Source organism: Ahaetulla prasina, chromosome 6, assembly GCF_028640845.1.
Source record: "Ahaetulla prasina isolate Xishuangbanna chromosome 6, ASM2864084v1, whole genome shotgun sequence".
Taxonomy (NCBI): Eukaryota; Metazoa; Chordata; class Lepidosauria; order Squamata; family Colubridae; genus Ahaetulla; species Ahaetulla prasina.
In genome coordinates, this window is record NC_080544.1 from 112,490,515 (window position 1) to 112,518,502 (window position 27,988).

General features: G+C 48.5%; 1 protein-coding gene across 4 annotated transcripts in view; it reads right to left on the reverse strand.

Moving 5' to 3' along the window:
• The window catches only part of BCL6 (BCL6 transcription repressor), a 33,249-nt gene extending 14,250 nt beyond the window's left edge, over positions 1–18,999 (reverse strand). The window contains exons 1-4 of one of the 4 annotated variants that reach the window (XM_058187895.1): positions 18,732–18,999; positions 5,556–5,689; positions 3,266–3,438; positions 1,389–1,610 (exon numbers count right to left, since the gene is read on the reverse strand). In XM_058187895.1, the coding sequence (XP_058043878.1) occupies positions 1,389–1,610; positions 3,266–3,426 (383 nt within the window). In that variant the 5' untranslated portion in view covers positions 3,427–3,438; positions 5,556–5,689; positions 18,732–18,999. Of the gene's footprint in view, positions 1–1,388; positions 1,611–3,265; positions 3,439–5,555; positions 5,690–15,192; positions 15,822–15,942; positions 16,667–18,731 lie in introns of those variants that run through there. The other 3 variants (XM_058187891.1, XM_058187894.1, XM_058187893.1) reach the window with 3 other exon arrangements.
• Positions 19,000–27,988: the final 8,989 nt, after the last annotated feature.

Below are 27,988 nucleotides of genomic sequence, written 5' to 3' on the forward strand. Positions count from 1 at the left end.
TAATCGTTTAACAACCCGATAATCCCTTGCTGGATGGAGTCTGGCCAACTGAATGGAGTTGAGTGCTTACTGGCCAGATGCCTTTCCTGTCGCCAATGAGGAGTTGTTTTTTCAGCAGATATATTCTCATTGTGCCCAGAAAGGGAAATATCTGCCTCTACCTAGGATCGAACTCACAGCCTCCGGATTGTGAGGGGAGAGCTCCACCTTTAGGCTATGCCCCACTCAGTGAAGGGAATCACCATCATCATCTTTTAATGACCCCATAATCCCTTGCGGGGTGGAGTTCTGGGCAACTGAATGGAGCTGAGTGTTTAATGGCCAGATGCCTTTCCTGTCGCCAATGCGGAGTTTTGTTCGGCAGATATATTCTCATCGTGCCGAGAGAGAAATATCTGCCTCTACCTAGGATCGAACTCACAGCCTCCGGATAGCGAGGCGAGAGCTCCACCACACCACTCATGAAGCACCGCCTTAAGTTGCTGGGAATTAATCCTAGAAATTAGGAGATGGATGAAGAAGACAACTGTCGTGTCCCACTCCTCCGCTGACGGCCGGGTTGGGGAAGTCCGTATCAAGTGTGCCTCAGCAGTTCTGCCAAAGTCCTAGCAAAGTTCTCAAGGCAGGCAGGAGACCAGGAAGTGACTTCAGCAATATAAGGTAGACTTTGCCTGACTCAGAGAATGCCAGAAAGCAGATCCTTTATATAGGCCATGGGGTGTGGCTCCATGACTCAGCACTTATCCAGGCCTGCCCCTCCCTTCCTTTTGCTGACGTCGCCTATCAATTCTCCTGAAGCGAGGATCTCTCCAGGCTCCAGCTGTTGGTAATTCACATTCCTCAGGCTCACATGCTGTGTGGGAGGGGGAGGGGTCTAGTTGCTCTGTTTGCCTGGGCATGGAGCCAGGGCTGGGGGCTGGAGGCACGTCAGGCCCTTCTTCTTGCTCGGCCTGTCTGGGCATGGTGCCAGGGCTGGGGCCTTGAGGCATGCCAGGACATTCCTCAGCGTTCGGCAGGCCACATGGCAGCTCCACCCACTTTATACCCTGCGCACGCTTATCTTTTCGTCGCTGCCTCGGATCAATCCAGGATTGATCGTCAGCAGCTGGGACTTGAGGCGTTGCCAGGGAGGGTGAGGGAGAGGGAGGCCTTGTCAGCTCCTCCACCTGGCCTGCAGCTGGAACCTGGGGCCGTGCCAAAGAGGAGGGTCCTGGAGAGGAAGGCCTTGCTGGCTCTTCCCCCTCACTCTCCGAGTCACTCTCCTCCATGAAGACAGGCTGGGGGGGGGGAGTCACAACAGATGAGAAATCCCCCCTCGTCAGAAAGATACGGGATGCCACATTCGAATCCCACCTCGGGTCTACTCCTGCTTCTGTCACGAGCCTTACCTGGAATTCAGCAGCCTCCGGCAGGTGTCCACCACATGTTCCATCTGCAGATAGAGGGCTGTGGCCATCACCGCCAGGATATTACTTTCCCGTAGGTTGAGACGAGAGGTGTACATAAAATCCAGGAGGATCCCGAATCCTTCAGGACTGATCTCCGGGTTTAAGTTCAGGACAGACAGATTGCACTTCAGCTGGTCGGTGAAGATGCTGTAGAAAAGGCCACTGTGGAGAAGCCAAAGGGACAATTCTGGTCAGCACGATATTAAAAAAAAAGAAAATGCTGAGATTCCGAGAAAGGATGCAGAGAAGAGCAACCAAGAGGATTGGGGGACTGGAGGATAAAACATAGGAAGAACGGTTGCAGGAATTGGGACTGTCTAGTCCAGGGGTCTGCAAACTTGGCTCTTTTAAGACTTGTGGACTTCAACTCCCAGAGTCCCTCAACCAGCAAAGCTGGCTGAGGAACTCTGGGAGTTGAAGTCCACATGTCTTAAAAGAGCCAAGTTTGCAGACCCCTGATCTGGAGAAAAAGCTACAACTCACAACTTCTAGAGGGGGGGAAAAAACTTCATGCTTGAAAGTTTTAGTTTAATTCATCAAGTCTTAAAAAGAGCCAAGTTTGCAGACCCTGGTCTAGTCTAATAAAAAGAAGAAATGGGGGGGACATGATAGCAGTGCTCCAATATTTGAGGGGCTGCCCCAAAGAAGAGGGGGTCCACTTATTTTCCAAAGCACCTGAGGGCAGGACAAGAAGCAATGGGTGGAAACTAATCAAGGAGAGAAGCAACCTGGAATTAAGGAGAAATTTTCTGACAGTTATAGAACAATTAACCAGTGGAACAGCTTGCCACTAGAACTTGTGGTTGCTCCATCACTGGAGGCTTTTAAGAAGAGACTGGACAGACATTTCTTTGAGCTAGTACAGGGTCTCCTACTCGACAGGGGGTTGGACTAGAGGACCTCTGAGATCCCTTGCAGTCCTGTGATTTTGGAAGGGAGGGAGGGAGGGAGGGAGGGAGGAAGGAAGGGAGGGAGGGAGGGAGGGAGGGAGGAAGGGGATGGAAACTAATCAAGGAGAGAAGCAACCTGGAATTAAGGAGAAATTTTCTGACAGTTAGAACAATTAACCAGTGGAACAGCTTGCCACTAGAACTTGTGGTTGCTCCATCACTGGAGGCTTTTAAGAAGAGACTGGACAGCCACTTATCTGGAATGGTACAGGGTCTCTTACTTGAGCAGGGGGTTGGACTAGAGGATCTCCGAGATCCCTTCCGACTCTGTTATTCTATAATTTCTAAACCTCAGATGTGTTTAGAAATCCAAACTAGCTTCAATTTTCTTCCCGTACACTGGTAGAATACGAGGAGTCCTTGACTTACGACCACAACGGAGCCCAAAATTTCCATTGCTAAGTGAGACAGCCGTTAAGTGAGTTTTTGCCCCCTTCTAGGACTTTTCTTGCCACCGCGGTTCAGTGAATCCCTGCAGCCGTTAAGTGAGTCACAAGGTCATTAAGTGAACCCGGCTGCCCCGTGGACTCGGCTTGCCGGAAGGTGGCAAAAGGGGATCACGTGAGCCCTGCAACTGTCATTAAGTACATGCCAGTTGCCAGCCCTTCTTGAACTTTTGAACAACGTGGCCAGCGGGATGCCTCAACGGTCGTAAGTGTGAAAAACGGTCCCAAGCCCCTATTTCCAATGCTGGGGTAACCTTGAACTGTCCCTAAATGAAGTGTTATAAGTGGAGGACTCCCTGTATCCAATACCTATAAAAAGAGGGGCTGCCCAGCCTCGGGGTCGCCCCAATTGGGAAAGGCTACAACATCCCAGGGTGAAGATGTGGGGGGAAGAGGGGGGGGGGTATCGGCTCCTTCTCACCTGCAGGCCATCAGCACCGTTTTGTGGGCCCGGAATTGCTCCTGGCTGACGATAATGACCACGTCGGTGAGGACGTCCCTACTCCGAAGGCGGTTGAGATTCAGCAGAACGTCGCTGGCATGTCGGGTGAACTGGATGCAGCTGTCCGCCGGCGAGGCCATCTTGGCTGTGTCCTGCAGGGGAGGGAGGAGGAGGAGGAGGAGGAGGAGGAGAGGAGATCTTGAGTATCCTTTGAGCATCCAAGAAGAGACCGGACGGCCATCTGTCACAAATGGGGTAAGGGTCTCCTGCTTGGGCGGAACTAAATGACCTCCAAGGTCCTTTCTGTTATTCTATTCTATTCTATTCTATTCTATTCTATTCTATTCTATTCTATTCTTTTCTATTCTACTCTACTCTATTCTATTCTATTCTATTCTATTCTATTCTATTCTATTCTCTTATTCTTTTCTATTCTATTCTTTTCTATTCTACTCTACTCTACTCTATTCTATATATTCTCTTCTCTTCTTCTCTTCTTCTCTTCTCCTTTCTATTATTCTCTTCTCTTCTTCTCTTCTCCTTTCTCTTATTCTCTTATTCTATTCTATTCTATTCTATTCTATTCTATTCTATTCTATTCTATTCTATTCTACTCTACTCTACTCTACTCTTCTCTTCTCTCTCTTCTCTCTCTCTTCTCTCTCTCTTCTCTTCTCTTCTCTTCTCTTCTCTTCTCTTCTCTTCCCTTCCCTTCCCTTCCCTTCCCTTCCCTTCCCTTCCCTTCCATTCATTATTATTATTCTATTCTATATAAAAACCATGACCAACAATGTTTTCCTTGCAAAATACAAATCATGGATATTATTTTGAGGGTGCAGCACATGATGTATTGCTGTACATTCGTGGACCTTGTTTTCTAAAGTGTGGGGCATGGTTCGGTGGGGGCACCTACCCTCTGGAACGAGCTTCCCCCAGGACTTCGACAACTTCCTGACCTCCGGACCTTTCGCCGCGAGCTTAAAACATATCTATTCTTCCGAGCAGGACTGGCTTAAATAGGGTTTTTAAACATGGATTTTATTGGGGTTTATTTTATATTTTGTATTGTATTTTAAATTTAGGCTTTATTGAATAAGTTTTTTAAATATGTTTTTTATTGTAATGTATTATTTTATCTGCCTGTTCACCGCCCTTCCTTCCATTAATTATTATTATTATTATTATTAATAATAATAATAATAATAATAATAATAATAATAATAATAATAATAATAATATTTGAGGGGCTGCCACAAAGGAGGGTGGGAGTGGGATGAAGCTATTCTCCAAAGCCCCTGAAGACTGAGCAAGAAGCAACGGATGGAAACCAATCCAGGAGAGAAGCAACTTCGAACTAAGGAGAAATTTCCTGACAGTTAGAACAATTAATCAGTGGAACTTCAGATGTTGTAAATGCTCCAACACTGGAGCATTTTAAAAAGAGATTGGACAGCCGTTTTGTCTGGAATGGTACAGGGTTTCCTGCAGGGGGTTGGACTAGAAGACCTCCAAGGTCCCTTCCAGCTCTGTTATTCCGTTAATCGGTTAAATCTACACCCAATTCCCATGCCACTGTACGAGTATAATTAATCTGGAGCGGCAGGTATTCCTTCCACTTTCTGACGATTTAAGTAGCTTCCACAATATTAGAATTCCAGCCACTTTCCTCCGGCAAAGTGTTCAAACAGCCATCCGGGCACTGAATTAGGCTTCACGTTGTCTCCCTTCTGTTGGAAGGGTCCTCGGAGGTCTTCTAGTCCAACCCCATCCCCCAACGTGGTTAGAGAGGAGCTGGGTGTTTGTGTTGGGTGTGCAGAACACAACTGCCCGGGGGTGGTGGTGGGGAATCCTTATTCGGCTATTTACGACCACACAACCGAACCCAAAATTTCCATTGCTAATGAGACAGCGAAGTGAATTTCACCCCGTTTCACAACCTTGTTAAGTTAGCAACACGGTTCTTAAGGGACTCCAGCTTCCCCCTCGATTTTGCTCAGCAGAAGGTCACAAAAGGGGATCATCACACACACACACACACAAACACAGGGGACACTGCAACCATCCTAAACAGGAGGCAGTTGCCAGTTTGGATCACGTGACCATAGGGATGGCGGTACAACGGTTGTTAAGTCTGAAGAACGGTCGTAAGCCCCTTCTTTCAGGCTCGTCGTAACTTCGAACCGCCCCTACGTGACCGTTGTAAGTCGAGGACTTCCTGTAAGTGGGGGTGGGGGGAGAGAGGGTTTGGTCCCTGCCCTCTTGTGCCCACCTGGATACGGTTCCCAGCTGCGTCTAAGGAAATATTGCACGGGGCAGGATTGGCGACGTGGCTGGCAAAACATGGACCGCCAAGACCATCCCTCGCTCGGGCTTCGAATCACAGCCCCGACGGTATTTTCGGACCTGCGCAAATTAGAAAAAGCAGAGGGGGGGGGAAAATGGTCAGAAACGAGCCACGTAAAACCTGCTCCAAACTTGAGAGTCGCTTTGGAGAAAGCAGCTTCATGGCCCGAGCATGTCGCTATCAAAGGCATGGCGCGGTCATTAAGCGAATCCGGTTCCGTTCATTGACTCTGCATGTCACAGCCAGCTGGAAAAGTCACAAACGGAGATTACGTGACTCACCCACCCACCCCCGCCACTGTCGTAACTACATGCCGTTCGCCAAGTCCTCAAATTTTGGTCATGTGACGGCGGGGAAAGCTGCGATGGTCCTAAGGGCGAGGACTGGTCGTAAGTCACTGTTTTTCAGTGTTGTTGCAACTTTAAATGGTCGGTCAACGAACAGTCGTAAAGCGAGGATTCCCTGTAGACCAATGTTAAGGCCAAATCTCTGCATTAGAGTGGCAATACTCTAAAGATCTGAGAGAAATGGACAGTTGAAAATGTGAAGGAAGAAGGAAGGAAGGAAGGAAGGAAGGAAGGAAGGAAGGAAAGAGGGAGGGAGAGAAGAAGGAAAGGAAGGGAGGGAGGGAGGGAGGGAAGAAAGAAAGAAAGAAAGAGAAAGAAAGAGGGAGAGAAAAAAGAAAGAAAGAAGGAAGGAAAGAAAGAGGGAGGGAGGGAAGGGAGAGAGGGAAGGAAGAAAGGAAGGAAGGAGGGAAGGGAGAAAATAATGAAGAAAGGAAAGAAAGAAAAAAAGAAAGAAAAAGGAAGGATGGAAAGAAAGAAAGAAAGAAGGAAGGAAGGAAGGAAGGAAGGAAGGAAGGAAGGAAGGAAGGAAGGAGAGGGAGAGAAGAAGGAAAGGGAGGGAGGGAGGGAAGAAAGGAAGGAAGGAGGGAAGGGAAGGGAAGAGAGAAAATAATGAAGAAAGGAAGGAAGGAAAGAACGAAAGAAAGAAAGGAAAGTCTTCAACTCCCAGAATCCCCCAGCCAACCTGAGTGAAGTTCTGAAAGGTTATGGGGCCAGTGGTGAAATCCAATTTTTTTTTACTATCGGTTCTGTGGGCGTGGCTTGGTGGGTATAGCTTGGTAGGCGTGGCAGGGGAAGGTTACTGCAAAATCCCCATTCCCTCCCCACTCTGGGGTCAGCCAGAGGTGGTATTTGTTGGATCTCTGAACTGCTGAAAATTTCCGCTACCGGTTCTCCAGAACCTGTCAGGATTTCACCCCTGGTATAGGCAGGCTCTCCTGCTTGAGCAGGGGGGGCTGGACTAGAAGACCTCCAAGGTCCTCCCCAACTCTCTTATTCTGCATTTCCAATGAGGGTCAATTGGGTAAATATTTACAGACCCCTCGCATCCTGGACATAAACTGTTTCAACTCCTACCCTCAAAACGACGCTATAGAGCACTGCACACCAGAACAACTAGACACAAGGACAGTTTTTTCCCGAAGGCCATCACTCTGCTAAACAAATAATTCCCTCAACACTGTCAGACTATTTACTGAATCTGCACTACTATTAATCTTCTCATCATTCCCATCACCAATCTCTTTCCATTTATGACTGTATGACTATAACTTGTTGCTGGCAATCCTTATGATTTATATTGATATATTGACCATCAATTGTGTTGCAAATGTTGAACCTTGATGAAGGTATCTTTTCTTTTATGTACACTGAGAGCAGATGCACCAAGACAAATTCCTTGTGTGTCCAATCACACTTGGCCAATAAAAATTCTATTCTATTCTATTCTATTGCAGACGAAAACTTTCCTTTTTCTAGCCAACTTCCCCTCCAAATAATTGTTTGCTTCCGCACCACCCCCACCCCCCGCTTTTCGCACTCGGGACCAACTTGTCCTGTTTGCCTTCAATTCTGTTGAAGAATTGAAATTAAACAAACAAAACAAAAAACCTCATCCGCAAAGCGAGAACTGCTGCCTGCTGGGCTGCAGTGGTGCTTCTGTCCACAAGAGGGCGCCCCTGTATAGACGATTATATAAATTAAATTATCTGTGCCCGTCATCGGCTGCCCACCAGATGCAAACAAAAGACTTGAGTTGAACTCGGCACCTGAAGACTCGATGGAAGCAGAATAACATGGAAATAGTATGTCTTAGCCCGGGGGGGGGGGGTGTCCCCTGGGTCACGTGACACCCCCCCCCCTTTTGCAACCCTCTGACAAGCAAAGTCAATGGGGAAGCCAGATTCACTCAACAACCGTGCGACTAACTTAACGACTGCTGCGATTCGCTTAACAACGGTGGCAAGAACATTGGTAAAATGGGCTCAGACTCCATTCAATCGGAATTGAGCCGGAAGGGACCCTGGAGATCTTCTAGTCCAACCCCCTGCTCAAGCAGGAGCCCCTATCCCATTCCAAATGGCTCTTCAGGTTCTTCTCGAAATCCTCCAGTCATGAAGCACCCACAACTTCTGGTGGCAAGCCGTTCCACCGGTTAATTGCTCTCACTGTTAGGAGAACCACACAACTGTCTCACTTAGCCACCGAATTCGGGGCTCGATTGTGGTCGTAAGTCAAGGAACCACCCTGTTAACGACCTGGGTGAAAAGCTTGTTCGTTCTACAAAGGCATCACCTTCACCAAACCCAAAGGCAACATTTAATAAGAGGAAACGTTTCACATCAAACAATCAGAATCCAGCAGCAGAATCGATCCCATGCTGAATATGAATCAGCAAATGGGACGAGGTGGACTGCAGTTGATTTTTCCAATCCCAGCAGAAGTAATAATAATAATAATAATAATAATTTTCTTGCAGCTTTGGAATAAACCCTGTGAGTCAGAAAAGGTGCTAACAGCTTCCTTCTGTCAGGAGGGGGGGCTAAAATAGAGAGAGGGGAGGAGATACGTGGGCTTCGCTTTTGAAATATTTTGGGGCACAAAAGATTTTTCTTCAAGTATCTGAAGGGGTGTTTCTCCAGTGTAGCAATGTTTAAGATGAGTGGACTTCAACTCCCAGAATCCTCCAGCCAGGAAGAATAGACTTCAACTCCCCCAGAATTCCCTAGTCAGCATAAGTGGACTTTAACTCCCAGAATCCTCCAGCCAGGAAGAATAGATTTCAACTCCCAGAATTCCCAAGTAAGCATAAGTGGACTTTAATTCCCAGAATCCTCCAGCCAGGAAGAATAGATTTCAACTCCCAGAATTCCCTAGTCAGCATAAATGGACTTTAATTCCCAGAATCCTCCAGTCAGGAAGAATAGATTTCAACTCCCAGAATTCCCTAGTCAGCATAAGTGGACTTTAACTCCCAGAATCCTCCAGCCAGGAAGAATAGATTTCAACTCCCAGAATTCCCTAGTCAGCATAAGTGGACTTTAACTCCCAGAATCCTCCAGCCAGGAAGAATAGATTTCAACTCCCAGAATCCTCCAGCCAGGAAGAATAGATTTCAACTCCCAGAATTTCCCAACCAGCAAGACTAATTTCAACTCCCAGAATTCCCTAGTCAGCATAAATGGACTTTAATTCCCAGAATCCTCCAGCCAGGAAGAATAGATTTCAACTCCCAGAATTCCCTAGTCAGCATAAGTGGACTTTAACTCCCAGAATCCTCCAGCCAGGAAGAATAGATTTCAACTCCCAGAATTCCCTAGTCAGCATAAGTGGACTTTAACTCCCAGAATCCTCCAGCCAGGAAGAATAGATTTCAACTCCCAGAATCCTCCAGCCAGGAAGAATAGACTTCAACTCCCAGAATTTCCCAACCAGCAAGACTAATTTCAACTCCCAGAATTCCCTAGCCAGCCTACGTGAACTTCAACTCCCATCTAGCAACCTGTGGAACCCATAGCAAATGTGTAACACACATGGACATGGCAGGGCCTGACCCTAAATAGCTGTGCCACCACATTCCATCCAAACCATCCGAACAGTCTCCCAGGTCAGCCCCATGTAACCGCATTGTAGTAATCCATGCACACGGGAAACCCAAATGCAGCCGATGTTCCACGATGATTGTCTCACTAAATGCATCTCAAGTTGCAAAATAACCCAAGAGAAGCCATGGCAAGAGGACCAACAAGTAGCTTCTTTTGCTCAGGAAGACCGCAAAAGAAGGATGCTAATGTTGTGCGCCCAGACCCCCTCACCCATCAGCCACAACTCATCCTAGACTCACAATTCGCTCAACACGTTTCACATCCTGCTCCAGTCGCTCATTCCTAAACCAAGGCCCCGAACCACGAATGGTTGAGGGTTGAACCAAACATTTCAAAAAAATTAACCACCACCGATGCTAATCAGGCTTGGAGTAAGGAATCAATGCAGCTACTGGTTCCTTGGTTGACCTGGTTGAACAGGTTGTGTGAACGCAGCCAGGAGAGTTGGTCCATCAAGCCTTAGCATATTCATACCTTAATTGCAATCCAAGCAATTATATATAGACATCAGAGCTTAAATCTCAAAGCCTGCAGTTCATGGGTTGAAAAATTCACCACAAATGCACCCTCCCACACCCACTCACCCCGACTCAAACCCTCCTAGAAATTGACAGGTTTGAGCATAAATCGGAACTGTCCAAAACTGTCAAGAAGAAAGAAAAAAGCTTGTCACGAATTTAACTCCGGGAATTTTAGGAAACAGTTTCTCAACCTGGCCAACTTTTAAGATGGGTTTGGACTCCAACTCCCAGAATTCTAGGCTGGCTGGGGAATTCTGGGAGTTGAAATCCACCCATCTTAAAAGTTGATCTGGAGCAGGGGTCTGCAAACTTGGCTCTTTTAAGACTTGTGGACTTCAACTCCCAGAGTTTATTTCAGCCAGCCTAGATTCTAGAAGCAAAGTCCACAAGTCTTAAAAGAGCCAAGTTTGCAGACCCCTGATCTGGAGGAAAAGCTACAACTCACAACTTCTAGAGATGGGAAAAAACTTAATGGTTGAGAGTTTTAGTTTAATTCATCAAAGTTTAATTCAATTTATCAAAGCACCTCATTTCCTCCCCTCGCCACAATTCTGCCCGGCAACAAGTGACCCTGACTCCCCCGAGCTCCTCCCAAAACCAAAGGAAAATTTTTGGGGGGCGATGAATGCAGAAAAAATAAACGTTTTGGAGCAGGGGTCTCCAACCTCGGTCCCTTTAAGACTTGTGGACTTCAACTCCCAGAGTCTGGGAGTTGAAGTCCACAAGTCTTAAAGGGACCAAGGTTGGAGACCCCTGTTTTGGAGAGTCTTTGGGAATTCAGTGGGCTATAAATAGAAATACAAGACTTACAGCCATCCGCTTAGCGAGTGTGCAAAAATTACGACGGTGAAAAAAAAATGACTCACGATCGGTCCTCAAAGTTATGACCGTCACAACGTCCTCTCCAACCCCACTGCCCGTGGTCATGTGATCAAAATTTGGGAGCTTGGCAACAGGCATGTATTTACAACTGGGTCACGTGATCGCCATTGTCAATGTGGGAAGCCGGATTCACTCAACAACCTGACAATTCCCTTTGCTATGATTTGCTTAAGAACTGTGGCTAAAAAAAAAAGTCATAAAATTGGATGCAATTGTGGTCGTTAAGTCGAGGACTACCTATCATTGATGGTTCACCTGCCAGCTCCTCTCTCGGCCTCGGGGCTGGATTTTACCCTCCTGAAAGCAGAGTTTAGGAATAAATGATGTGTGGATTTCTTTAATCGTGAGCTGTCTGTCCATCATTGATCTGAGGTGGATGGCTGTAGAAATTGGGTGGATGGATGGATGGAATGAGAGAGGGGAGAGGGGACAGACAGACAGACAGACATCAATAAGATGGGTAGATATAGATGGCTAAATAGATAGATAGATAGATGTAGGATGGAAGGAAGGAAGGAAGGATGGATGGAAGGAAAGACGGACGGACAGATAGACAGATGATGTCTATATGAGATGAATAAATTGATACAGATCAGGGGTCTCCAATCTTGGCAACTTTAAGCCTGGAGGACTTCAACTCCCAGCATTCTGGGAGTTGAAGTCCATCAGGCTTAAAGTTGCCAAGGTTGGAGACCCCTGATACAGATGGCTTAAATGGATAGATAGAGATGGATGGAAGGAAGGAAAGAGAGAAGGGGAAGGGACGGACAGACAGACAGACAGACAGGCAGATATCGATGAGATGGATAGATAGATAGATATAGATGGCTAAATGGATAGATAGGTGTAGGATGGATGGATGGAAGGACAGACGGACGGACAGATAGACAGATGATGTCTATATGAGATAAATAAATTGATATAGATGGCTTAAATGGATGGATGGATGTAAGGAAAGAGAGAATGGGAGGAGGGAGACAGACAGACAGACAGATATCAATGGATAGATAGATATAGATGGCTAAATGGATAGGTAGATGTAGGATGGATGGATGGAAGGAAGCCTGGATGGATGGATGGATGGAAAGACAGACGGTCAGACAGATATCTATATGAGATGAATAAAATGATATAGATGGCTAAATGGATAGATATAGATGGATGGATGGGCACAGACAGACAGATGGATGGATATGGATGGACGGATAGATGGGGATGGATGGATAGGTAAATAGGCAAATGGATAGGTGGATGGATGGATGAAGATGAATGGACGGACAAACAGACAGATAGATCCAACGGCCCTCAGTTTCCCTGTCAGGTTGAGGGTCATAACCAGCTCCACTCCCACCCACCCCGCCATAATCCCATCTAATTTTACTCCGGGAAATCTGAATTCCTTCCACAGAGGACTTAAGCCATCGTCTCCCTTGGAAGCTACAGAGCTGGAAAATGGCTTAACATCAGTGCCCAGGTGTCCCTGGGTGAGATGCCTCCTTCTCCCCCATACCACCAAACGAATCCACCCAATTCTGGGAGTCGATTTCTGGCTACCGCATCTATGGGAGGAAAATCTGGCTCTGCCTTAAAGGCTGAGATCCTCCCAAACTAACCCCAAACTGTGGGCAACCGGGTTAAATCACAGCCTGCACAAATCCTTCAAAAAACCAGAAATCTCGTCCCCTTTGGCTGTTGTGCGTTTGTTGGTTGGCCCCTGAAATCAGAAGCGCCATGCCCTCGGTGCAATTATCAGAAATAGCGCTGGAAGGGACCTTTGGAGGTCTTCTAGTCTAACCCCCTGCTCAAGCAGGAGACCCTAGACCCTAAACCTTAGCAGATTTAAGCCTGGAGGACATCAACTCCCAGGATTCCCCAGCCAGCAAAGCTTACTCTCTTGTAATCCCTTCCTCTGCAATCTCTCCGCTTTAAAGAGGTTAAGAGGAAAAAGAAACAAGAGATGGTGAATTCTGGGAGTTGAAGTCCTCCAGGCTTAAAGTTGCCAAGGTTGGAGATCTCTGCCCTGGACGATTCCAGACAAAACGGTTGCCCGATCTCTTCTTAAAAAAGACTCCAGTGATGAAGTACCCAGTTTGACTCTTGTGCGTTGTGACTTCCCAAGCAAAATCCTCGCCGTCCCACATACCCGTCTCGCCTTACACGTCGGTGGTTCCCTGCCACCGACTCCCATTTCTGGACTGTTCTTTTTCATCTTTTTTTTGCTTTCCCCACCGTTGGGTGTTCCCACCACCAAAATTCGTGGGCCGCAAATTTAATAACCAATTAACAGAAAAATTATAGGTCAGCATTTCTGCCGGTTTTTGAACACCGGTTCCCTAAGCTGTTTTTCTGGCTTAAAATAAGTGGTTTTGTGTGTGTTTTCCCCCCCTCCTTTTCTTTATCGTTAAGCAGCGAGGAACGGTTTCCCTCGGCTAATTTAGATCCACCGGTTCCTGCAAGACCTGATAATTAACTGCACAGGGACCCTTCCTTTCGGATTTAAACTTGCAAAGAATCCTGCCGGCGAACGGATCTGTTTTTCCCCCCCCTCCCCCTTGGGCTGTTCATACGTACTTGTGAAAAAAGAAGGGAAAAAGAAGGCAGGAACAATTATGCCTGCTTTAAAATACATAAATTGTTTATTGTCCTTTTTTTTTTAAAGGGTTGGTATTTCTGAAATAGAAATTATGGGTTGTTGTTGTTGTTTGTTTGTTTTTTTTAAAAAAAGGCAGATAAACACATAAAAGGATGACCCTCGTCTCGTTCCCTAATTTTTGCACCGTCGGACGGACTAAATATTTCATGAATTTCCACTCTGGAGGCTGCCGGTATTTTAGGCTGTCTTTGGATGGCTACAAAAACCCTGAATGACAATTAAAAATTTAAAAGCCTCAGCAAAAGGACACACGGGCTGAATTTCGATTTGATGGAGACAGAGAGAGAGAGAAAGAGGGAGGGAAGGAGAGGGGGAGGAAGAGAAAGAAAGAAGGAATGAAAGAGAGAGAGATGGAGAGAAAGAGAGAGAGGGAGGGAGGGAGAGAAAGAAAGAGAGAATGAGAGAGAGGGGGAGGGAGAGGAAGAGAGAATAAAAGAGAGGGAGGGAGAGAGAGAAAGAAAGAGAGAATGAGAGGGGGGAGGGAGAGAAAGAGAGAATAAAAGAGAGGGGAGGGAGGAGGAGAGAAAGAAAGAGAGAATGAGAGGGGAGGGAGAGAGAGAGAGAAAGAGGGAGGGAGGGAGAGGGGGAGGAAGAGAAAGAAAGAAGGAATGAAAGAGAGAGAGATGGAGAGAAAGAGAGAGAGGGAGGGAGGGAGAGAAAGAAAGAGAGAATGAGAGAGAGGGGGAGGGAGAGAAGAGAGAATAAAAGAGAGGAGGAGAGAGAGAAAGAAAGAGAGAATGAGAGGGGAGGGAGAGAAAGAGAGAATAAAAGAGAGGAGGGAGGAGGGAGAGAAAGAAAGAGAGAATGAGAGGGGAGGGAGAGGGAGAGGGGAGGAAAGAAAGAGAATGAAAGAGAGATGGAAGAGAGAGGGGAGGGAGGGAGAGAAAGAGAGAGAAAGAGAGAGGAGAGAGAGATGGAAGAGAGAGGGGAGGGAGTGAGATTGAAAGAGGAGGGAGGGAGAGAGAGAGAGAGAAAGAAAGAGAATGAAAGAGAGATGGAGAGAGAAAGAGAGAGGGAGGGAGGGAGATTGAGAGAGAGAGAGAGAATGAAAGACAAAGAGAGATGGAGAGAGAGAGAGAGAGAGGAAAGGAGAATGAGAGATAGAAAGATAGAGAGAAATATATAAAAGACAAAAGGAACATCTGGTTCTGCTTTTAAAACAGAAGTGAGAATCAACCCCACCCCCGGTCTGATTTTATAGATCAAATCCTGAATTTTGAGGATTGTCTGGGTCAGATCTCGCACGCATTTCTCAACAAACCCACTTGAAACAAGCTTTGTCCTTCGAATAAACCAGCATTAAAAAAAGGCAAGCCACTGCTTCAATCCCTCCTTTGCTTGGAGCAAGTCCCAGCCTTGGTTTCCCTCGCCAGCGAAGGGTTTACAGGTAGTCCTCGCTTAATGACCAGTTGCTTAGCAAATTTACAACAGAATTCTCTTCCCCCCCCCCCAAAAGCTACTTATGACCCACATCCAGAGTTGTGATGGCTGCATGTCCACACACACACACACACACACACATATGACCCAATTTTGACTGCTTGGCAACCGGTTCACCTTTACGACGAGTTGCAGGGTTCTGCGGTCAAGCGTCCGTGATTTACTGGTGGGTGGTGTTTTTTGGGGGTTTGTTTTTTTTTGCAAGTTTCTGGCCATTTCCAGCAAAAGCCGCCCGTAGGGTTACACTGAGTTGCTTTCCGAGTGCCCGAATAAAAAAGCAAAAATCAGGTAGGCCTCGACTTATGACCGTCATAACCTGTGGCAGAAATGCCAGCTCGTAAGTCGAGGAGGAGTCCCTGTATTTTGGGGCCAGACAGACCGAGAAACCGAAGCCCCCCCCCTCGTGCTTATCAAGATGGGGAAGAGGACAAAGTCACCATCATGCTCCAGAGGGGGACATTTAAGATAAGCGACATATAAATTTAATAAATAAGCGATAATTACAATAAATGCCCCCAACATCTTGCGATTACCCTCTAAGGGAACTCTGAAATTCTGTTGTTTTTTTTTTAAATGGTCCATGTTCCACACCTGACATCCCTTTCCTGGGGTCACGTGGGTGGGGGAAATATGGGGAGGGGGTGGGGGAAAAATGGGGCAGAAAGGACTTAATTCCCCCTCTTGGCCCGAAGCGTTGAAAAGCGAAAGGGCAGGAGAGGGTGTTCTTCCACACCCGGCCACCAGAGGGCAGCGTTGCTCCTCGCACTCGCCTCCCGCTTGAAAAAACTCCCCGAGTTTGCACAACTGCCCCGCCCGCCCCCAAGGTTTGCAAGAGGGTCGATTGAAAACCCCCAACCCCTCCCTTACATTTCACGTGTACGGCATTCAGACGGGCAACTTTTCCATCAGCGGAGAAAGTGGTCGGATTCCTCTCCAGTCCTTTTGACTCACGCCTGAGTGACTCAGCCGTCAAAACGGGGTAAAAGCGGGGGCCGGAGAGCGGTCCCCGCCCCGAATTGCGGACGGGCTGGGTCGCTTTTAAAAAAGGCGCTTTCACACGTTCGTCAAAGGGCTGCTTGGGAAGCGGGAGCAGCGCCCGATTGGGAAATCGCGCTTTCCCGGGTATTCCCCGTCCTCCGAATCAGGAGCCCCAACTTTTCCCAAGCCGCGTTTGACGGGGAACCCAAAGACCCCGTCCGAATAAACATCCGCTTGGTCCCGTCCAGACGTGCAACCTTCCCGGGTATCCAGGGCCGTCGCAGGTCTTGGAGGGGCTATACGAACCCGGCTTCCTAGCCCTTCTCACCCTCTTTTGGTCGCATTCACACAACTCTGGAAGCCGAGAGAGGATTTCTCCTCGCTTTCCCCCCCCTCCCCCGGTTTAAAGGGTCGTGTGAACGCGGCAGTTGCGTGTTCAGATCCAGAAACGCAGCAAGCGCTGCGTCTCCGAAGCGCTTCATGACGCCTGGCTGGGGAAAACAGAGGCGTGTTGCGCAAAGCCGAGCATCGTTGCGGCGTCTAGCCCCGAGCGCAAACACTGATTCGATCCAGCTAACCATGGTTAAGCGGGACCAGGAGTTAAAATCGGGAGCCAGCAGCGAAGGCGGGTGCTCCGGCCTCCGGGACGCTCCCTTGCACCCGTTACAACGCGCCCCCCCCCCACCGGCCGTCTGGAAAGCCCGCTTCGAAGCGGGGTCCCTCCCCGCCTTCTCTGCCCCGGTTTCCACCGCTTCTTTCGGTCTCAATCTGGACTTGCGGCGGAGAGAAACGTGGGAACGCGAGCCACGGCTGCCCGGGAAGTTCGGCCCGGGTCCTCCCTCCACGTGGAACCGCCCGTCCGCCCGCCAGGCCTCTTTCGGGACTCTTCTCCCCCTCTCTTCTCCTCCCGAGCGGCTGGGTTCACACGACCTTCCTAACACCGGCTCCTTTCAGCCTTCGGTGTCTGGCGGGTCAGGGTCAGCAGCCGGCTTTGGCCGCTTCGCCGGGGCCTTCAACCCCGCTCGGCTGGGTCGCTTGCGCGGACCGTGCAAGCGGGGCTTCTCCGGGAAGCCAAAACCCAGCGTCGTGTGAACGCAGCCGCTCAGTTGGGAAATACTTCGGGGCAGGGAATCGGCGGTGGAGAGGACACGAGTGTTCCGTCTCGGGGCGATTCGTACGAACGAGGGAACCTTGGCTTACAACTGCAAGGGCCGCTGACATTCCCTACTTGCGCTCCCTAATTGCGCATCCTAAACCTTGCCCGTCTCGGCCGCCTCGCTCGCTCCGCTCCGAAATGCGCACAGCAATTGTGCAACCTTCCCAAAGCCAGAGACCTTTGAATAAGATTTCATCCACCCACCCACCCAAAAAAATATGTTTTAAAAAAGAAGATTTTTTAAAAATCCCCCCCGCCCTTCCTCCTCCGGCCGTAGCGCTTTTTCGGGCTCTTGGCGCCCCCGCGGAGGCCCGGCCCGAGCAGCCCAGCTCCGCCGCGGAGGCTGCCCGGAGGAGGCAGCCGAGCCGGCTTCTCTCCGCCCCGGCGCCTCTCCCGGCTGAGCGAGCGGGCGGGCGGGCAAGGCGAGGGCCGCGGGCAGGTGCCTGGGCGAGAGGGCGGCCGCAGCCACGGGCTCAAAGGACGCCGCCTGGTCCTGGGAAGAGGCGCCGACGCGCCGCGGCTCGGAGGCCGCCGGATTCGGGGCCCCTTCCAGCCGGCTGTCGGCGAGGGGAAGAAGGGCCGCGGCCGGCCGGGTGGGATGCGCTGCCGCAGCTTCCTTCCCCGCTTTGCAAAAAAGCGACGCTTGGAAGCCTTTCCGCTTGCATAGCAAACCCAATTTCAAATAATAATAATAATAATAGTAATAGTAATAAATAATATGCCCGCTGGCTTTGCCGTGCCAGGCCGGCTGGGTCCCCTTATTGCTCGGCTCGAACACCCTCGGATGCCGCTGCCAGCACCGCCACCACCCGCCCCGCGTTCCTCGGCTCTCCAGCCGCCTTCGCCCCCGAAACGAAACTGCCCAGCCGAGCCGAGCAACCAGGCCGAAATGAGGCGAGTGCAATTAAGGACCGGCAGGAATTGATAAACCGGGCAGGTAAAAAAACAACCAAAAAAAAATTAATTAAATCCCCCTTCCCCACCGCCGCCCAATCAACCAGCAACCCCCGGCCCCGATCAACCAGCCAGCCAGCCGGCCGGCCTGCCTTCCCTTCCCTGCCCGGGCACCGCTGGCCATGGCTGGTATCTCCCTTCCTTCCTTCCTTCCTTCCTTCCTTTCCCTGCCCGCCGCCTTCCACCTGCCGCGCTTGGGGACTGGAAGGGGGGCCCGGGAGGCGGAAGGCAGAAGCCCGGCCAAGGCTGCGCGAAGACGGGGAAGGGAAGGGAAGAAGGGAACGGGGGTTGGAGGCAGCGTGGAAGCCTAAATCCCGCCCGGGGCTCCAGCGGGGTTTTGGGAGAGATGAACGTGTCCCCCGCACCAAAATAGGGGGGGAAAAAACAACTCAATGCCCGCGGAAGGTGCAGCGCGCACAAAGCAGCCGCTTCTCTCTCTCTTTCCCCCCCCCCGCATCCCCAAATTGCGCGCCCGCCCAAGCCGCTATCCTAAAGCATCCCCCGGCTGGCTGGCTGGCTGGCCGGCCGGCCGTCGCAGTGCGAAGCGGAGCGCGAGAGAGCGAATCACCTGGTCGGCGCGCTTTCCTAGAAACTCCTTGCATCACCACTTCTAAGAACGCCAGTTCTAAGAATCAACACGGCTCAATTCTCGGAATTTGAGCTGGAGGCTCTACCACGCCGAGCAGCCCGGGGAGGGTCCGGGGGTGGAAGGCTGCCTTTGCAAGCCCCGAGACCACCCCAAACCTCTCCTGGCGCCCGCTTCGACATCTTTACCCTCCACCCCGCATCGAAACCGAGCCGGGGAGACCCCTCGATCCCGGGATCCGGAGGTCGCGTCGAAATCCAAGAGGCCCGGACACCCCCGCGCCTAGTGGTACGTTCCTCTCCGGCCGAGTCACGTGGCGCTTTCCCTCCCGTGACGTCAGGGCTCGGCCTGAATACAATGTTGCAGAGTTCGATTCTCTCCTCCTTTTTTGCTCCCCCCTCCCTCCTCGGAATTCTGAGAACTAATTTGCGAATTCGGTGACATAACAGAAATCCGGGGATCCGGGCTCCTTCCTCGGGGCGGGGGCGACTCCCAGCCCGGACACCCTACACATACTGGGCCCCCTCTCCCCATAAACTCCCCTCCCTTTTAATTTTTTTTTTTTTTTAAAAAGACCCCCCTCCGGGCTGGAGATCGCTCCTGCGGGTCCCGAACAAGGCATGGGATAGCTGGGGTCGGGGGGGCTAGAATTAGGCAGGTTTGGCTTGGAGTGGGGGGGGGGAGAAGAGAGAAAGTTTGGATTCGTGTTCAGACAAACAAATGCAGCCGCCGCCCGGAGAGAAAGCAGCGGCGGGATGGTTGGGGGGGGGGGGTGCGGGGTAGGGAGGGAGTTTTTTTGCCCTTGGCGAGGCGGGTGGTGGTGAAAAGAAATCCGGATTTGCGCTTCAGGAGGAAGGCAGGAAGCCAGGCTGGTCGGAAGCTACTTCTCACGTTCAAAGAAACCCCGAAAGGAGTCCTTATCCGCGCAGACCTGGGCAAGGAAAGAAAAGAAACCCGACGCAGGATCGGCCCCGCTCCGGCGGCTGGGATTTTATTTGGGAAGTTGGGGGGGGGGAGGTTTCGCCTGTCGGGAGCCGCCTGCAGACAGGCAGACGGACGGACGGAGCCTGGAGGCTTTGCTTTGCTTTGGAGGGTCGTGGGAACGGGGAGAGAAAGAGAGAAAGAGGCCGAGAAGAGGAGAGATTTCCCTCCCCGAAGAAGGGCGGTCGGGCTCGGCGGTCGGAGAGCGAAGCCCACCCCGGGAGAAGAAGCTGCGGAGACCCCAGCGTGGTGGTGGGACTTCCCGAAGGATTCGCGTGTCTTCTTCGTCGGACCAGATGAGACACACACACCCCATCCCACTCCCAAGGGACCGGTCACCGCCGCAGCACCCCGCGTGTTTTGTAGAGAGAGTGGAATCTGGAAGCGGGGAGGGGACGCAAGAGCGAAGCAGGCCGGAGCGACGACCGCCCTTTCTGGAAGCCTCGCCCCGCTTTTGTACGGGGCGCCGGGTGAGGAGGAGGAGGAGGAGGAAGCGGGGCCAGCCGTGCCGGGTGCCAGCCATGGAAGGGCGGCCGGGGGCACGGATGGATGGCCTCTACGGCGTTTGGAGGACGCGGAGCGCTTAAGGTAATGCCAAAGGGATTTGGGGCGGAGGGGGGGGGAAACCTTCTCCGGCAGCTCAGACACTTTTGGGGGGGGGACACTGACCCTCTTTGCAACGTGGGGATGGGTGAGTTCCTGGAGCGCGCCCCTTTGCAAGAGGGGCAGCCCGAAGGGGGCAGCTCGGGGGTCGGCCGGGGGTCTTGGAGGGGGGTGGGTGGGAAGAGGTGGAACCTGGGAAAGAAGGCGCCCCCCTTTTCCTGACTTCTTCTGCTTTCCCCGACTCCCCGGGCGCCCTCGCCTGCCCCCTTGGAGCCGGGCTCGGCTGCACGTCGGAATCCGGACCCTTTCGGGCTTGTTTGTTTATTTAGGGGACGGTCAACCGCTTCATTGTTGCGAGATGATGGGAAGATCTAAAAATAACCCGCCGACTTCCCCTCCCCTGCCGGGCAGAAGGGGGGGAAGGGAGGGAGGGAGGGAGGGAAGGGCGCCCCGAGGAGGGACCGGGGCCGGAGGAGTCCCGAGGGGGTCGCTTCTTTGGAGGGCGGGGAGGGGGCGCGTGGAGCGGCCTGGCAGCCCGCAGCCCTGGCTGGGAGGGGGAGGAATAGAGAAAGGTGTTTTTGGTTGGTTTTTTTTTTTTTAAATTATTATTATTTTCAGCCCAGATGATCAAAAGTCTCGGGAATCGCGGCGGCTACTTTCTTTGCCAGCCGGCCGTTTCGGAGAAGGCGGTTAAAAATAAACGGGTGATTCAGGGAACAAATTTCCCCCAGATTTGCTGAGAGGGTGAATTTAGGAGGAACTCCTGGGATGACTTAAAATACAGTAGAGAGAGAGAGAGAGATTCCCCTAATACATGTATATATTTATATATATTAGGAGAATCTCTCCATATAGTTTAAGTCATACTAAGAGTTCCTCCAAACCTCAGCCTCTCAGCAAATTTAAGAATTCTTCCTAAATTTATCTATCTATATATATATCCATATGTCCATATATCCATATATATATATGTTTTCTGAGGTTTTCACGGGTGTTTGTATGTAGGTCTTTGGTTGTTCGGGTTTTCTCCCGTGTAAAATTGGAAATGTCTTGGCAACGTTTCGACGAAGTCTCATTCGTCATCTTCAGGCTTCAGCTTCGTGCTTCTGGGAGCATTGCTCCCAGAAGCACGAAGCCCATTGCTCCCAGAAGCACGAAGCTGAAGCCTGAAGATGACGAATGAGACTTCGTCGAAACGTTGCCAAGACATTTCCAATTTTACACGGGAGAAAACCCGAACAACCAAAGACCTATATATATATATATATATGTATATGTATATGTATACACACACACACACACACACACATATATATACATATATATATGTAGGTCTTGGCATATTTGGGTCTTTTCCCGTGTAAGGTTGAGAGTATCTTGGCGACGTTTCGACGAGGTCTCACTCATCTTCAGGCTGGTGCTTTCGGCTTCGTGCTTGTGCGAAGATACATATATCTCTCTATATAAAATATATATTGCTGATAAAGACATAAAGAGAGACTAGTATAGATCTATTTCAAGCTTTTTAGCTTTCATCAGCTAGCCATTCCCTTACTTGGATTCAAACTTACATATCTATATACATACATACATACGTATGTATGTATTTATATGTATGTATCAGTGGTGGGTTGCCCCTGGGTTCAGACCAGACCAGACCATATATACATATACATATGAATATGTAGCAGATAAGGTATATAGATTCTCTGTATTTATATAAACAATATTGCTCCTAGAAGCACGAAGCTGTAAACACCAGCCTGAAGATGACGAATGAGACTTCGTCGAAATGTCGCCAAGACACTTCCAATTTTACGCGGGAGAAAACCCGAATAACCAAAGACCTACATACAAACACCCGCGAAAACCTCAGAAAACAAATATATATATTCGTAGGTTTTCACGGGTATCGGTATGTAGGTCTTGGCACATTTGGGTCTTTTCCCATGCAAAGTTGAGACGTGCTTGTGCGAGCAAAAAGCATGAAGCTGAAAGCACCAGCCTGAAGATGATGAGTGAGACCTCGTCGAAACGTCAAGATACTCTCAATCTTACACGGGAAAAGACCCGAATATGCCAAGACATACACACACACACACACACTTATACATGTATACATATACACATACAAACATATACATACATACATACATACAGAGAATCTATATTTTAGATGTGTTTATATATATATATATATATATATATATATATATATATATATATATATATATATATATATATATATATATATATATATATATATATGTTTTCTGAGGTTTTCACGGTGTTTGTATGTAGGTCTTTGGTTGTTGGGTTTTCTCCGTGTAAAATTGGAAGTGTCTTGGCGACGTTTGACGAAGTCTCATTCGTCATCTTCAGGCTTCAGCTTCGTGCTTCTGGGAGCAATGTGTGACTGCAGCTGTTTCTTCCTTTTAACTGCTAGTGGGGTTTGAACTGATTGGGTGGGAGCTTGGCTGTGCTCTGATTGGATGTGGGTTTTGGTGCTCTGATTGGCTGGGGTGTGTCCTGTTTGGGTGGGGGCTTGGTTGTGCTCAAATTAGTCTGAGTTGCAGGGGGATCTGAGCTGGTGAGCTGCACTGCTACTGTTTGGCTTCGTGTTCGTGGTCGTGCTACATCTTCGTAGTGGGTGTCAGTCTGCTGCATGTATGGATTGGAGGGGTTTGAAATGGCTAATGTTGCAGCTGCGGTCTGGCTTCTGGTCCTTGGTCGTGCTTCCTGATCAGTGTGGGTTTGGGTGTGCTTTCTGGGTGGATGTGTGGTGGTGACATCCTGTGTGGACCTCGTGAGTGTGGGTCTGGTGTCATTCCTCGTGTTAGGGACACGTTTGTCAATAAGGGCAGGTTTCCAAATGGCTGATACCTCCCGCCTACCAGCCATTTGGAAACCTGCCCTTATTGACAAACGTGTCCCTAACACGAGGAATGACACCAGACCCACACTCACGAGGTCCACACAGGATGTCACCACCACACATCCACCCAGAAAGCACACCCAAACCCACACTGATCAGGAAGCACGACCAAGGACCAGAAGCCAGACCGCAGCTGCAACATTAGCCATTTCAAACCCCTCCAATCCATACATGCAGCAGACTGACACCCACTACGAAGATGTAGCACGACCACGACCACGAAGCCAAACAGCAGCAGTGCAGCTCACCAGCTCAGATCCCCCTGCAACTCAGACTAATTTGAGCACAAATATATATATTTGTTTTCTGAGGTTTTCACGGGTGTTTGTATGTAGGTCTTTGGTTGTTCGGGTTTTCTCCGTGTAAAATTGGAAGTGTCTTGGCGGCGTTTGACGAAGTCTCATTCGTCATCTTCAGGCTTCAACCGTGCTTCTGGGAGCAATGTGTGATTGCAGCTGTTTCTTCCTTTTAACTGCTAGTGGGGTTTGAACTGATTGGGTGGGAGCTTGGCTGTGCTCTGATTGGATGTGGGTTTTGGTGCTCTGATTGGCTGGGGTGTGTCCTGTTTGGGTGGGGGCTTGGTTGTGCTCAAATTAGTCTGAGTTGCAGGGGATCTGAGCTGGTGAGCTGCACTGCTGCTGTTTGGCTTCGTGTTCGTGGTGGTGCTACATCTTCGTAGTGGGTGTCAGTCTGCTGCATGTATGGATTGGAGGGTTTGAAATGGCTAATGTTGCAGCTGCGGTCTGGCTTCTGGTCCTTGGTCGTGCTTCCTGATCAGTGTGGGTTTGGGTGTGCTTTCTGGGTGGATGTGTGGTGGTGACATCCTGTGTGGACCTCGTGAGTGTGGGTCTGGTGTCATTCCTCGTGTTAGGGACACGTTTGTCAATAAGGCAGGTTTCCAAATGGCTGATACCTCCGCCTACCAGCCATTTGGAAACCTGCCCTTATTGACAAACGTGTCCCTAACACGAGGAATGACACCAGACCCACACTCACGAGGTCCACACAGGATGTCACCACCACACATCCACCCAGAAAGCACACCCAAACCCACACTGATCAGGAAGCACGACCAAGGACCAGAAGCCAGACCGCAGCTGCAACATTAGCCATTTCAAACCCTCCAATCCATACATGCAGCAGACTGACACCCACTACGAAGATGTAGCACCACCACGAACACGAAGCCAAACAGTAGCAGTGCAGCTCACCAGCTCAGATCCCCTGCAACTCAGACTAATTTGAGCACAACCAAGCCCCCACCCAAACAGGACACACCCCAGCCAATCAGAGCACCAAAACCCACATCCAATCAGAGCACAGCCAAGCTCCCACCCAATCAGTTCAAACCCCACTAGCAGTTAAAAGGAAGAAACAGCTGCAGTCACACATTGCTCCCAGAAGCACGGTTGAAGCCTGAAGATGACGAATGAGACTTCAAACGCCGCCAAGACACTTCCAATTTTACGCGGAGAAAACCCGAATAACCAAAGACCTATATATATATATATATTTGTTTTCTGAGGTTTTCACGGTGTTTGTATATAGGTCTTTGGTTGTTGGGTTTTCTCCGTGTAAAATTGGAAGTGTCTTGGCGGCGTTTGACGAAGTCTCATTCGTCATCTTCAGGCTTCAGCCGTGCTCCCAGAAGCACGAAGCTGAAGCCTGAAGAGGACAAATGAGACTTCATCGAAACGTCGCCAAGACACTTCCAATTTTACACGGGAGAAAACCCGAACAACCAAAGACCTATATATATATATATATATATATATTTGTTTTCTGAGGTTTTCACGGGTGTTTGTATATAGGTCTTTGGTTGTTGGGTTTTCTCCGTGTAAAATTGGAAGTGTCTTGGCGGCGTTTGACGAAGTCTCATTCGTCATCTTCAGGCTTCAGCTTCGTGCTCCCAGAAGCACGAAGCTGAAGCCTGAAGATGATGAATGAGACTTCGTCGAAACGTCGCCAAGACACTTCCAATTTTACACGGGAGAAAACCCGAACAACCAAAGACCTATATATATATATATATAAACAGATAAAATATATAGCTATATGATCTCATACATATGTTTATATACATATATATAGTATATATGAAAAGTATATATTAATAGAGCCTCCATATATATGTGTGTGTGTGTATAGATATAAATATATAATTTCAGATCTAAAATGTCTACGTAGCGGTATGTATCTGTGTGTGTAGAGAGTTCATGTAAATATATTTATTATATCTATGTATCATCTATCTGTGTCTGTCATTCCTGTGTTTGTGTGTATGAATAATGTGTTTATTAGGGTTGCAAATCTGATTGAATGAGATCTGTAGATGCCATACACTAAATAAATAATCTATCAACCATCCATCCATCCATCATGCTCTCTATCATCTTTCAATCTATCTCTATATTAGTCTGCCTGTCTATGACTGACTGACTATCTATCTATCTATCTATCTATCTATCTATCTATCTATCTATCTATCTATCATCTATCCATCTATCTATCTATCTATCTATCTATCTATCATCTATCTATCTATCTATCTATCTATCTATCATCTATCTATCTATCTATCTATCTATCTATCTATCTATCTATCTATCTATCTATGTATCTGTCTATCTATATCTATCTATCATCTATCATCTATCTATCTATCTATCTATCTATCTATCTATCTATCTATCTATCTATGTATCTGTCTGTCTATCTATCTATCTATCTATCTATCTATCTATCTATCTATCATCTATCTATCTATCTATCTATCTATCATCTATCATCTATCTATCTATCTATCTATCTATCTATCTATCTATGTATCTGTCTATCTATCTATCTATCTATCTATCATCTATCTATCTATCTATCTATCTATCTATCTATCTATCTATCTATCTATCTATCATCTATCTATCTATCTATCTATCTATCTATCTATCTATCTATCTATCTATCATCTATCTATCTATCTATCTATCTATCTATCATCTATCATCTATCTATCTATCTATCTATCTATCATCTATCTATCTATCTATCTATCTATCTATCTATCTATCTATTATCTATCTATCTATCTATCTATCTATCTATCTATCTATCTATCATCTATCATCTATCTCATTCTCTCTGTCTCACTCTTTTCTCTGTATCTGTGAGTGAGTCGATATTTACACGAACCCCATTAAACGTTGTTTGCCTAGGCAGGCTTAGATAGCAAGAAGACCCTATTTATTCTGATTTCCCCCCAAATGGCCGTCTTTATTCAACTGCACGTTTCAAGGTGGCTGTTTGCTTTTGGCCTTCGCCTTTTCTTTCTCTCTGCCGGGGCCCTAACGAACAAAATATGTATAAGAGCCTCCATTTCTTGGACAGAATCCAAACATTGGCATCTAAGTTTGGGCTTCCCACAAGCTTTTCCATCTATTCTTAAACCTCCAGATAAGCGTTAAGACTTAAATGTTATTGCTTGCTTTTCGGTCATGAAAGCAAGCCGAAGGGAAAAAGCCAACGTGTTGTAATTTCATAATGCCAAAATGAGAAGAAAAAAAAACACCAAATCAGCCTGCTTTTTAACTTTTTACTTTACCCATAGATAAAATATCTGCCCATTTTTAATAACTATAACTATAACTATAACTATAACTATATATATATATATATATATGTAGATCTTTGGTTATTCGGGTTTTCTCCCGCGTAAAATTGGAAGTGTCTTGGCGACGTTTCGACGAAGTCTCATTCGTCATCTTCAGGTTTCAGCTTCGAAGCAGGAAGCTGAAGCACGAAGCACGAAGCTGAAGCCTGAAGATGACGAATGAGACTTCGTCGAAACGCCGCCAAGACACTTCCAATTTTACACGGGAGAAAACCCGAACAACCAAAGACCGAAGAACGATGAGTATTATTACTCAGAAAAACTCTAGAGGATGAGAACTATTGGCCCACTGAATTTTGGGCTTCCCTACTGCCAGACTACAGGAAATTGTCAGCCAGGCAGACTCAAGAAATCTCGTCTGTATTTTCTCTTCATCTGTCTTCGGTCTGCCCTTGTTTGATCTCAGCCACCGAAGCACAGTTGAGCCCTGTTAAGCCTCGGATGGGGCACCACCAGGAAATCCCACCGCCGGTGGCTAGAGGAGGGTTTGTACAAATGTCCCAGAGACAGAAGGGAGACAGAAATATCATCTGTTTCTGTCTTGGTGCCAGGAAGTTTGCCCAGTCGCTAGCTGTGTCCAGCTCAAATTGCAGAACTCTGCAACCTGCGGACTCCTGCGGGCCCGTCCTTCGAAATCCCCAGCTGACATGGAATTCTCGTTTGCAACACTGGCATTTCTATTTATTTTAATTTTTATGCTGCCTTCATTATTTTTTTACAAATAACTCAAGGCAGAAAATATACCCAGTGCAGCCTTTCTCCTTCTCTTTTCCCTGCAACACTAACCCTGTGAAGTGGATTGGGGTGAGAGAGAGGGAGGGAGGGACTGGCCCAAAGGCACCCAGCTGGCTTTTGTTACCTAAGGCGGGACTAGAACTCCCCATCTCCTGGTAATTGGCACAAAGTCACCCAATCGGATTTCATGTCTTAAGGTGGGACTAGAACTCACTATCCCCTGGTGATTGGCCCAAAGTCACCCAGCCGGCTTTTATGCCTAAGGCAGGACTAGAACTCCCCATCTCCTGGTGATTGGCCCAAATCTCACCCAGCTGG